Below are 12872 nucleotides of genomic sequence, written 5' to 3'. Positions count from 1 at the left end.
AGTTCGATCCCCGGTACCGATTAAAAAAAAGTGAATAAACCAGTGGGGACCTGTTTAATATAGAGGCTAGACCTCAGCTTAGTGACATTGAGAAAATATAAAGGGAGAGAAGGAGTAGAGGTGATCTTTTCTTACTCATCAAGCCTTTTATCTGAGGTAACAGTTTCTTCAGTGGGTATGTTAATTTTTTGGTTGTATGGGTGATCTATTTCTCTAGTTGAAACATTAAGGAAGAAGCCCCACTTTTGACCTTACCTCTATGTCTGCTCATCCCTCTTGTCCACTGTGAGGCATCTAGTTTCAATAGTCTGTAGTTTATCCTTTTGGTTTTCTAAGCAAATTCTGGCAGCTTAATGTATTTTTTTTTATTTTGCTTTTCTCTAACATGAAGGAGGCTGCTGGTAGTCCCCTTTATTCATTGATCTGTATTTGCTTTATTCACTAGTTTGTTTAATCACCTCTAAGAAAAAACTCCATTAATATATGTACCATCATAAAAATTACCAGATACTGCCAGCTAAACTGTAGCAGTCGTTGCTTATCGCATTGACTATCTGTTTTATCTGTTTTGTAGCTGTAAATAATTGGGAAAACGGTGTCTTACTGTACCAACAGTGTATTCTGGAAATCTTTTTATTATCACCTCAAAGTACTCTTCCTCATTTTTATGGGTACATCATTAATACTCCATTCAGTAGAGATCCGATAGTATATTTGGCCAGAGGGACATTTGATTATTTTATTTTATTTATTTTTATTTTTTTGGTATGGGGTATCAAACTCATGATCTTGTGTTTGCCAAGCAGGCACTTATGTGACTGAGCTAAACCCTGGCCCCCATTTGGTTATTTTAAAATAAATTTTGATTAATTTAAAATAAATTTTTGTTAATCTTGCAATATTGTGCTGAATAAATTTTTATATCAATGATACAAATATAAATATATATTATGGGTAGAATTCTGGGCAAAAGGACAGACTGACTCATCTGCAATTATAAAAATGTTCTTACACTCCTTTCTATAGGAAGTGTTCCTCATTCCTGGCAAAATAGAATATGGTCAAACTTTTGATTTTTATAACCTGATAACAAATTATGTATCATTACTGTTAATGATTTGGTTCTCATGGATGAACTTGAGCTTTTACTGTGTTTGAAGGGCCATCAGTTTCTTTGTATGAACTATGTATTCATGACTTCCACTTACTGCTAAGTGGCCCAGGCTGGACTCAACCGTACATTCCCTTTTCCTCAGCCTCCCAGAATGCCTGTGTAGCCACACTGGCTGACTTCATCTATTTTTGCATTCAGTTGTTGCATTTTTTTATTTCCTAGAGCTGTAACATAAAGGAAGAGTAATCTCTTTGTAATATTTGTTTCAGGTTTTTTTTTTTTTTTTGTCTTTTTTGTTTTTATCGGTACCAGGGATCGAATTCATGACTACCTGCTTGCAAGGCAGGTGCTTATGCTGCTGAGCTAAATCCCCAGCCCCTTTGTTTCAGTTTTTAAAAAATACTTTTGATTTTGATTGTAGTGTTTTTTGCCATGTAGAAACAAACTATTTTTAGTAGTTGAAGGTATCATTCTTAAATGCTTTCTGGATTTTAAGTTACAAGGCCATTTAATTCCAGTGATACATAAAGGATCTATTTTGTTTTATTCTAATACTTGCACAGTGTCCCTGTCCCTTAAGGTTTTGATCTGTTTGGAATTTATCTTATAGACAGTGTAAGATATGGTCCAGCTTTTACTTTTTCTGATTAAAACTACCCACTTCTCAATCTTGTGTATTGGGATTGCATCTAAGGCCTATACTTTATTTTACATTTCTATTTTGAGGCAGAGTTTTGCTAAATTGCCTAGGCTGAGCTTGAACTTGTGATCCTCTTCCTTCAATCTCTCAAAGTACTCAGAGGTCACAGGTGTGCACTGCCATGCCCTGCTAGCACTACTCTTATTTAATGATTTAAGTGTTATGGTTTATGGTTAATATCTAGATGATACTCAGTTTTGTTTTTTTTTTTTTTTGGCCAGCCTGTTCTTTCTTATGGTTTCATATGAACTTTAGAAAATTTCCAGTTCTACAGGAGAAAACAGAACAATTTATTTTAGAGGGGGAACCATGTTAATTTTGTGAATTAATTTAGTAATAATTATGTGTTAGGGCCGGGGATTTAGCTCAGCGGCATAAGCACCTGCCTGGCAAGCGCAAGATCGTGAGTTCGATCCCTGCTACCACACACACACACACACACACACACACACACACACACACACACACAATTATGTGTTGGTTCGTTGAAAGTTCTACTAACATTATTAAATGCTTTAAATGTAGGAGAAGGAAGGAATCAATGATTCATATAAAATAGCAACTGATGTCAGAGTCATTGTGTTGGCAGTTTTTCATACTTTGAGTGACAAAACACTTGTAGCATTTGATTTGATTTGATTTGATTTTTTTTTTTTTTTTTTTTTTTTTTGTGTCAGGGATCAAACATGACCTTGTGTTTGCCATGCAGGCACTTATGTCGCTGAGCTAAATCCCCAGCCCTAGCATTTGATGTTGAAAAAAGCCTGTGACGGGGCTGGGTATTTAGCTCAGTGGCATAAGCGCCTGCCTTGCAAGCAGGCAGTCGTGAGTTCGATCCCCGGTACCGATAAAAAAGAAAAAGACAAAAAAAAAAAAAAGCCTGTGACATGAAGACAGGAAGAAAGACTTTATTTATTTTAATTTTTTGAGGCAGGGTCTCATTATGAAATCCAAGTAGCCTTAAACTCATTATGTAACAGGTTGGCTTTAAACTCGGCAATCCTCCTGCCTCAGCCTCCCAAGTATTAGGATGACGGGTGTACCCCCATGCCTGGGTTGTAACAAGTATTTAAAAAGATAACTTCAGGTAAAATTAAGGAGCCAGTACCAGTTTTTTTGTATTTATTCCTGTTAGGTGAAAGTTTTATTTGTGAGAAACTTGGCTACTACAGTGACAGAAGAAATATTGGAAAAGTCATTTTCTGAATTTGGAAAGCTGGAAAGAGTAAAGAAGTTGAAAGATTATGCATTTGTTCATTTTGAAGACAGAGGAGCTGCTGTTAAGGTAAAACATTTTGTATTTATTTCTACTTGATATTTGCATTTTGACTGTTGACATAAAGTGACTTTAGAAACTGAAAGGTTCTTTAAATGTTTTGGAATGTCAGTTTAGGGCTTCATGCACATCAGGCAAGCCCTCTACCACTGCGGTGTGCCCTTAGTTTTCTTTCAGTAATCCCTGGATAGTGATAGTAGTATTTATAATAAGTAAGACTTCAAAGCCAGAATATTACTGAGTTTGTGTTGGTTTTTTATTGTGAATATTTTTTTTTCTTGTCCAGGCCATGGCTTTAAAACAGATATTATAATTTAAGTAGTGTAGGTTTGTTTTTTAGGGATGAATGTTAAGCCCAAGACCTCAACTGTGCTAGGCAAGTGCTCTTACCACTAAGCTACACGCCAGGTGCTAGTACAGAATAAATTGGTTTGCTCATTGATGCAATCTAGCTTTTACAGAATTTATATTTGGTTTCTGTAATTTCCAATGGAATGGAACACATCACTATTAAGCTTACATACTACTCTAAATATTCCTTTTGATTCAGTTAGTATTAAATGATCAGTTGACATAATAGAAAGTATTTATTATAAGAACTGGTAGAAAAGTTTGCCAGCCTGTGAAACGACTATTTCCTGGAATTAGGAATCACCTTTGATGTTGGTCAGGGCAGAGAGTAGATGTTTCTGTTCTTTTGTTTATAGTAGGAAGCATTTGTCTTGGGATGTGTGTGTTTGTGTGTGTGTGAGGCATGCTAGGCAAATGCTCTAATACTGAGCTACAGCTATGGCTCCAACTTACATTTAAACTGTAAACTTTCTCAGATATGAACAGACCTTGCATTCATTTTTTTTCTGCTTTATATTATATATTTGTGTCAAAGGTGTACAAGGTTTACTTTGTTGAACTGATGAACAAATCCAACTTAATGAACATTCTCCTGGAACAGAGCTTTGTAAATTTGGAACTTTGCTGTACATTCTCTGCCCCTATTCCAGGAAGCTTTTGAAGACTTGTTTAGTTGCTTTAAGCTGAAGCAACTCAAAGCTGGGGTGGTAAACAAGAGGGAAAATTGAAATCAAAAAGCAAACTAATTTTTATCTACATACTTGTGAATCATTGAACGTTGTTTTATTTTATAAACATTTTATTGTATATGCCTGGGCAGTGGGGAAAAACCCGTAGAGTATAGCAGACAGTGAAATGTGAGCAGGCAGCATTTCCTCCTGAGTTGGGCCCTGAAATGTGACATTGGATGTTGGATAGAGCAGTTTGAATCAAAAACTGAAACACGTGGTGCCTGGTTCCACTTCTGGGTGATGGTGTGTGGCTTCAAATATCAAGCTTTTGGGTCTCTGCTTTTCACTCTTCAAGCAACACATTTACCAACTAAAATGGAAACCTATGAGGGAAACCTAACTTTTGGGGAGGGGGTCAATATCTAGTTGATTCACTGATAATCTCAGTAACTTCATTTTTTAAAAAAATTTTTAAATTTGTTTTGGTATCAAGGATCAAACTCACAAACTTGCGCTTGCAAGTAAATGCTTGAGCCATTGAGCTAAATCCTTGGCCCTAACTATCTTCATTTAATTTTAAGTTCATATAAATACATTTTCCCATAGTACATAGAACAGCGGTAGGTAGCTCTTTTACCTTTTAAAATATACTGCAAGGAGCTTGATTTGGTCCTCATCATACTTTATGTATAGAAAGATAAGAGTAGAAGGAAAGGAGTATATATTTTTTTAACTTTCTGGAAAGAATAACTTTTTCAAATAATTGTGAAATTGTTTATTAGTATATTAAACGACACATTTGTTACGTTTAAAAATACCATTTCTTGTAAAATTACTTTTCTGATTTTGTTTAGGCTATGGATGAAATGAATGGAAAAGAAATAGAAGGGGAAGAAATTGAAATAGTCTTAGCTAAGCCACCAGACAAGAAAAGGAAAGAGCGCCAAGCAGCTAGACAGGCCTCCAGAAGTACTGCGTGAGTCTATTTTAGTGATTATTTCTTTAAATAAGGAATAACTTGATAACAGGTCAGGTTAATAGTACTAAATTAGAGGAGTCTTCAAGAAAGCTAATTTGTTTTTCCCTTTCGCTAGGTATGAAGATTATTACTATCACCCTCCTCCTCGAATGCCACCTCCAATTAGAGGTCGAGGTCGTGGTGGAGGTAGAGGTGGATATGGCTACCCTCCAGATTACTATGGCTATGAAGATTACTATGATGATTACTATGGTTATGATTATCATGACTATCGTGGAGGCTATGAAGATCCCTACTACGGCTATGATGATGGCTATGCAGTAAGAGGAAGAGGAGGAGGAAGGGGAGGGCGAGGTGCTCCACCACCACCAAGGGGGCGGGGAGCACCACCGCCAAGAGGTAGAGCTGGCTATTCACAAAGGGGGGCACCTTTGGGACCGCCAAGAGGCTCTAGGGGTGGCAGAGGGGGTCCTGCACAACAGCAGAGAGGCCGTGGTTCCCGTGGAGCTCGGGGCAATCGTGGGGGCAATGTAGGAGGCAAGAGAAAGGCAGATGGGTACAACCAACCTGATTCCAAGCGTCGTCAGACCAACAACCAACAGAACTGGGGTTCCCAACCCATCGCTCAGCAACCGCTTCAGCAAGGTGGTGACTATTCCGGTAACTATGGTTACAATAATGACAACCAGGAATTTTATCAGGATACTTATGGGCAACAGTGGAAATAGACAAGTGAGGGCTTGAAAATGATACTGTCAAGATACGATTGGCTCTAGATCTACATTCTTCAAAAAAAAAATTGGCTTAACTGTTTCATCTTTAAGTAGCAGTTTGCTGCCATTTGTATTGGGCTGAAGAAATCACTATTGTGTATATACTCAAGTCTTTTTATTTTTCTTTTCATAAATGCACTTGGACATTATTGGGCTTGCAGAGTTCCCTTATTTTGGGGGTTACAATGCTTTTATCGTTTCAGGCTTCATTTTAGCTTCAGAACAAGTTGTTAAATCATGATTTTGGAGAACTTTTGGTTTGGACAGTTTAATTTTTTTTGGATTTGGGATAGAGTACATAGGAGTATGAAAGTATGCTGTAAATAAAAATACAAGCTAGTGCTTTGTCTTAGTAGTTTTAAGAAATTAAAGCAAACAAATTTTAAGTTTTCTTGTATTGAAAATAACCTATGACTGTATGTTTTGCATTCCTAGAAGTAGGTTAACTGTGTTTTTAAATTGTTATAACTTCACACTTTTTTGAAATCTGCCCTACAAATTTGTTTGGCTTAAACGTCAAAGCCGTGACAATTTGTTCTTTGATGTGATTGTATTTCCAATTTCTTGTTCATGTAAGATTTCAATAAAACTCAAAAATCTATTGAAAACATTACCTATTTCAAATTCAATTGTGTCCTAAAACATTATTTTATTCGTAATCCTTGGAAGGAATATTGTTTTCAAAGTATAACTGCCTATGTGAGTGATCAAATTTATGCAAAATTTCTTGTCTATTCCAACATGTACTGTGGATATCAGACTGAGAATTAGTCTAAATTCAAGTATTCCAAATAACACTCCATTGATTGGTGTTCTCTCATAATCTCTTCTAATTTTGAAATTTTATTCTTTATTAGAAAAAACCAGCTTTAGTGGTTTTTGAACTTTTTTTTCTTCAGACATTGGATAATTGTATTAAACCAAATAAAATGGGTCTTGGGAAGCAGACTGCAATTTATTTTGACCCATATTCTTTCTGTCAAGGCTAATTTGTGGCTGAAGACTTTATTTGCTGGATAAGTGAATGTATGTAGAGAGAGAAACTTAGTACTGTGGCGTCAATTGCACTGCGGACTAAAGAGTTGTAGTGTACCTGATTGTGATTACCACTTAATATACTGGTTTAGGAATATAGCTTCCTATTGCTATGTAAATTTGCTTTGGGAAACAGTCACGCCTTGTGAGAGGCTTTTAAATATCTAGTATTTATACCTCTGACTTTCTGTTAACACCTCTTTTATTTTTATATTTTTATTATCTCTCATGGCTAAGTTTTCTGTTGGCCAAATCATAACTTCTGTTTTCCATAGGAATTCTGATTTATTCTAATGATTTTTTTGCTTGAGAAGTAGAAGAATGAAAGGATATAAACTTTACAGTACAGGAAAGCCTGGATCACCTTAAAGTTACTATCAAATTGTCCTTTGCATTTATTTTTAAATGGTTTGCAAAAACATTTTTCTTTTGGTGCTGGCAGTTGAACTCAGGTCCTTGAAAATGCTAAGCACACATTACCTTCTGAGCTATACCCACTCCAACTTCTCTAAATTTTTTTTTTTAATGATGAAAATGTGTTTTGTTCCTGTTTGGTGTCTTCTGTGAAATACAGGATTTCAAACTCTTAAGTTACTTAATTCCTTAAAAGCTTTGTTAGATTATTTTGGGTTTCATGACTTCTTTTCATTTCAAATAAAACATTTGCTGATAAAAGTCAGTATATCTCATTTCATTTTCAAAGATCGCTCGTTATACAGTAATTTAACAGGCCTTATTAACACTTTTTTGAAGACAAAGGAATGACATGGTCTGTTGTAGTTGCAAGTCAACATGGGTATTTGGTAAGGTTTAGATTAAGTTCTTTTTCTTATGCCCATGTATGCTAGTAAAGACACCAAACATTCTTTTAAGTGTGACTTTTAAACTTGGGAAATAATGATTTGAAGCTGAAAGTCTAAATTAGACTTAATGTCCTGATTTTTCTTATGATCAACCAAATAAAAATGAGTTGTTTATATTTCTAGAAAATTAGACATTTTAAGCAACAAAGTTGTCATGAAGAAAAATAGGAATGGAAATAGTTCCTTAAAAAGTTTATTGTGCTTCCCGCACAGGCCCTTAAATATAAAGCCTAGTAAAGATAAATAAACGTGAGTTCCAGGTCAGAATACTTTAATTGCCAATTATATGTTTGAATTTCAGAGTGGCCACTTTCTCCTGTGTGTCTCTCATTCATTAAAAATATTTCTACAGAGATGCCCCCTAATATTTGCTTTATAGGCTTTGTTAATTACTCAACTGAAAAAATACAACCCTGTAAACATGAAATCTCACTTCAGAGATTTTTCTTTTGGATGAGTTATCACTTGTAGCAGCATTCAGAGAAATTAAGAGCTCAATTTACAACAAAAAAATGCCTTAACTATATTACTTCCCCCTAAAAGACAATGAGGGAGTTCTTTATATACGCTAGGAATTTTTAAACCCACAAATTATGAGTTCTGAGGAATTTGACTTTCTATTCTATCTTTATATCTTTTATCCCCCCAACCTTGACCAAGCTTTATTTATGAGCCTGTTTGCACTGAAGTATGTACAGGAAAATACATATTGAAGTAGATCTACCTCTTCTTTATAGGTAACCTCCTTAGATTGACAAATACGCCACTTCCCCATAATGAGATGCTAATTTTTATTTGATCACTCATTTATAGCAGTTGCTTAAAAGTATATATTTATATGAAGGTGTTTTAATTATTTAAAAGCCAAAAAGTTCTAATAAGTTGCCAGATTTCTAATAAACCCATTTAATTGATCAGAAGATAAAGAAAATGAGTTATGAGATTAGTTTTTTTTTTTTTAACAAAGGAGTTCATCATTGTTTTTCCGTTTTCTTAGTTACTAGGGTTATTCTGCAAAAGAAAGCCCAATGCTTTCTGTTAGTAGTAGATAATTTTTCTTTTAAGTTTGAACTTTATAATTTAGAAGGTGACTCTTATAAAGGTCAGCATGCATCAAAATAAATTATATATTTTAAATTACAACAAAGGACATAAAATTCCACTCTAAGCAGAAAGTCATATAATATTCTTGAAGCTCATTCCATCATTTGCCTCCTGCCCATTTGAATATAATCATACCTATGTTTTATTGTGTATTATTTGTAAAAACCAAGCTTTTCCAGTAAATACTTGCTATAAGGCTATTATTTTTACTTAAAAGGATTTATAAATATTTTTAAATCTGCCATTTTGGTTTTCCAAAGAATTATTTCCGTTACTAAATGGTATTAAAGCAAACCACTTATAAAGTTCATATTGTCCTTTCTTATGTAGTCTCTTTAAGTCAGCAGCTAAGAAAAAGCCTTATAGAAAGAGTGGACTGGATTTATAAGTGTGTTTATGTTTCTCTAAGAATGGGAGCTTCTGTTAACTTAGGTGCAAAGTTGTTCTGAGTTAGCCAATAGCTTGGATGACTAACTGAAGAATCCAAAGTAACAAATCTGTTAACCAGACATGATTACTTTTTCATTAGAATTTGTTGATTAGGTTGTACTTTTAAAATCCAAACACCAAGCTTTAAAACTATTACTTATGTATTGGTCAGTAACTGATTATACATTTAATTTGAAATAGTTACTGGTTCTCTTTTGAGAAAATTTTTTTTCTTTTTCATATATGTTTTTTTTTTATTTAGAGGTTACCAGAAGCTCTGGTTTGGTTTTGTTTTTGTTTTTTAATCATTTTCAGATGTTATCCAGAAATCTGCAAGTGTACTTTTCCTGTTTTAACTCCTTCCTTTTATCACCTGACTATCAGGGAAGCGAGGTTGAGGCTGCCCTGACCTGACATGTCATGATGTCGACTTGCTAGGTGGGGTTCGCTGGGGACGATAACCAGTGGAATTATTGGTAAGAACTTTTTTTTTCTATTTTTTTTTTTTTTTTTCTGGATCATTAGTGGGTCATTAAGTGTGGGGGAATTGCCCATATTTTATGTGGGCAAATTATGTTGGCCTTGTAGAAAAATAAGATTTTAACATTAAATCTGTTCTTAATAGGAACATATAATAAGTATTTCACATTCTTAATTGGTAGCAGATTAGCAAAAAAGACTTGTAGGAATTGAAGTAATGAAATACTCAGGGTATATCTTAAGTAATCAAGATAGGATACAATTTATAAAATCTCAAAGAGACAATAAAGTTGTTAGTTTACTGTCATTTTAGTCCCTTTAATATCACAAGTAATGTAGTTTTATTGGGTAGATGAGTATATAGTTCATCTTAAGAAATGTTTATTACACATTAATTTTAATGAAACTGAAAGATATTAAACATACTTTTAAATCCTTAAAATCATAGCATTATAAAATTAAACTTAGAAGTTTTAACAATTTGATAAACAGTGGTGGTGTCAATTTAGATATATATGTAATAAATTTAGGTCAAGAGAAAATTTTTTAAGACCTTGAACACTTAACAGAAACACAAATGTTGGACTGGGGCGAGGGTAGTTCAGTGGTAAAGTACATGCATGGTACACTAGGGGACTTGTAGTTGTCGGCACTTAAAGGAAAAAGAAAACACAAAACTGATAAGTTTAGTAGATACTGTTTAGAATTAAGACAATATTCATAGATGATTGTTAAAGATTAAACACTTTCATTCTCTATAGGGGATTTCATGATGGTGAATATAAATGGAAGAAATTATTAACTAGGCATCTGACCATTTAAAAATAATTGAATTCTAGAACATAAATAGTGATTAAAAGTAATTATGGATTTTCATACCTGAAGAGCCTCTTAAGTATTCTTGTAGGACTTTACCTTATTCATTATTGGTTGGAAGTATCAGTGTGGAAGAAATCTCTTAGGTGCTGAACATTTGCTAGTCAATGTTATAAATATAAATCCTTATTTGTAAGTTTGCTATAGCTTAGCTATAAATCACTACAATGAAATTACATTCAGGAATTATAATGATTGCAGTATTGTATTAAGGTACTTGTTTCTCTGCTAACACATTATGCATGAATTAATCATAGAAAAAACCAGAGTATAGATTAAAGAACTTTTAACATTGCACTAAAGAAGCATGCTCTTTGAGAGGTTTTATGGTAAGTGTTAGAATATTCAAGTATTTTTGGCAAGTTTATGTAAGTTAAGAGAAATGCAGTACAAATTTGTTGATGTTACACATTTACAAGAAAATGTATTTCATGGGACCAAAAAAGGAAGAAGAGAGGCATTGTGGGAGAAAACTTAAATTGCTCAAATGTAAACATGGGCTCTCATTTCATATGAACTTTTCAGGGTCCCATGAACTTTGCTTATCTTGGTATTTTATGTGTGAGTATTGGGCAGAAGGGATTTAGCCTGTTCAATAACATAGATAGGATTGTACTTGAATGAGCCTTATGATGTTTAGTGCTATCAGGCTGTTTCTATAATTTGACTAAAATCTCCTGCAAGCATTAAATTGCTGGTATGCATACAGTAACCTGAGAAATTTCTAAATTGGGACATTTATGAGACCTATTCCATTTAATCATCACTTTAAAAAAAATATGCTTTTGGTACAGTGTTCATGTACCATAACTGTATTGGAATATTTGTACAATGTTAATATTCTTAATAAAATTTAACATGTTCAAAATGTTGTGTTGGTGATTTTGGGTGGGGTGTGATGGGTTGAATTTTGCAAAAGAGATTCAATAGTTACAGAACTGAAGTCTTTATATAGTCAAATAGAATTTCTTTACGCAAATTCAGTACTAGATATTGGATACCTGTTTGAAGGAAGATAGTGGAGCGGGGTAGTAGAAATAAAAGGCTGAATTTCTTGGGGGGTTATTAAGCTTGTCGGGCAGTGTCTTTGCTGGGGTTTAGGCCTGAGTCTTCAGGAATCAGAAAGCAATGTTAGCTTTGATATTACTGGCTGCCAATGAATGTTTTGTGAGGAAATTATGGTATAACTACATTAAAAATGATCCTAGGAAACCTATAGAGGTAGACAAATGAAAGTACTCTTACAGTGGAGTTTTTGTTGACTTGAGTCCTTGATATGACATCATGTTACAAGAGAAAGAAAAGTGGTGAGGAGGGGGGACTATTGAAGGAAAGCATCATTAGTGGGTTTGGATACATACTAAGGAAATACTGCCACTGCATGGGAGGTGCCATACGAAGAGTTCTCATTGTTTCTTACAAACTTTCTATTTTCATGCTGATCCCATTCTCTTGCAAGGTATCCTTAATACAGTAGTTTGTCATATGACTTATTTTCCTTAAGGATAAACTTAGTTCTTTACCAGTTAAAAAGGTGGGAAGTTCTAGAACTCCAAATGGAAATTTATTTGAAGTAAAGTGCTCATTCCTTTGCATGCTGCGCCATTAGTAACAAGACTTAAGAGGAAAGGGTTTGGGGTCTAATGATCTATCTCCAAATTGTGTAAGTAAGAATTAGGAAGACATAATGGCGGGTATGGTGGTAAATACTTGTAATCTCAGCTACTCAGGGCTAAGACAGAAGGATTACAAATTCAAGGCAGATCTGGTTAATGTAGCAAGGTCTTGTCTCAGAAAGGCTGAGAATGTAACTCAGTGGTAGAGTACCTGCTATGCGAGAGGCTCTAGTTCTATTCCAACTACTGGAAGAAAAATAAAATTTTACTAAATTAATCATTTAAATATAATCTATATATAGTTCATATAGAAAGAAATTTGATCTAAATACAACCAACAGTAAATATTATTACTAAAACTTCTAAGTTTGAGAAGTAGTGTAGGTGTTTTCATTAGTTGTAACAATATTTTGGGTTTTTTTGAGATAGTTTCACTGTGCAGTTCAGGCTGGCTTTGAACTCATTTTGTAGCCCTCCCTGGCCTCGAGCTTGCAGCAAACCTCCTGCCTCAGCATCCTGAGTGCTGGGATTACAGAGGTGCACCACCACACCCAGCCTGTAGCAGTCATTTCTATTTGACTTTCCTAAATGGAAAAGAAGACACC

The 12872-nt window shown here is 34.4% G+C and overlaps 1 protein-coding gene across 3 annotated transcripts in view; it reads left to right on the top strand.

The window, feature by feature from the left end:
* The window catches only part of Hnrnpr (heterogeneous nuclear ribonucleoprotein R), a 35575-nt gene extending 29101 nt beyond the window's left edge, over nucleotides 1–6474 (top strand). For all 3 annotated transcript variants that reach the window (XM_063235734.1, XM_063235733.1, XM_013153943.3), the window contains 3 exons: nucleotides 2950–3099; nucleotides 4967–5088; nucleotides 5207–6474. In XM_063235734.1, coding sequence (XP_063091804.1) covers nucleotides 2950–3099; nucleotides 4967–5088; nucleotides 5207–5819 — 885 coding nt within the window. In that variant the 3' untranslated portion in view covers nucleotides 5820–6474. The remainder of the gene's footprint in view (nucleotides 1–2949; nucleotides 3100–4966; nucleotides 5089–5206) is intronic.
* The last annotated feature ends 6398 nt before the right edge of the window (nucleotides 6475–12872 follow it).

This window comes from Cavia porcellus, unplaced genomic scaffold (genome assembly GCF_034190915.1).
Source record: "Cavia porcellus strain 051 isolate PalLab524CR breed Dunkin Hartley unplaced genomic scaffold, mCavPor4.1 scaffold_25, whole genome shotgun sequence".
Lineage (NCBI taxonomy): Eukaryota > Metazoa > Chordata > Mammalia > Rodentia > Caviidae > Cavia > Cavia porcellus.
This window is presented reverse-complemented; position numbering and strand designations above follow the sequence as displayed.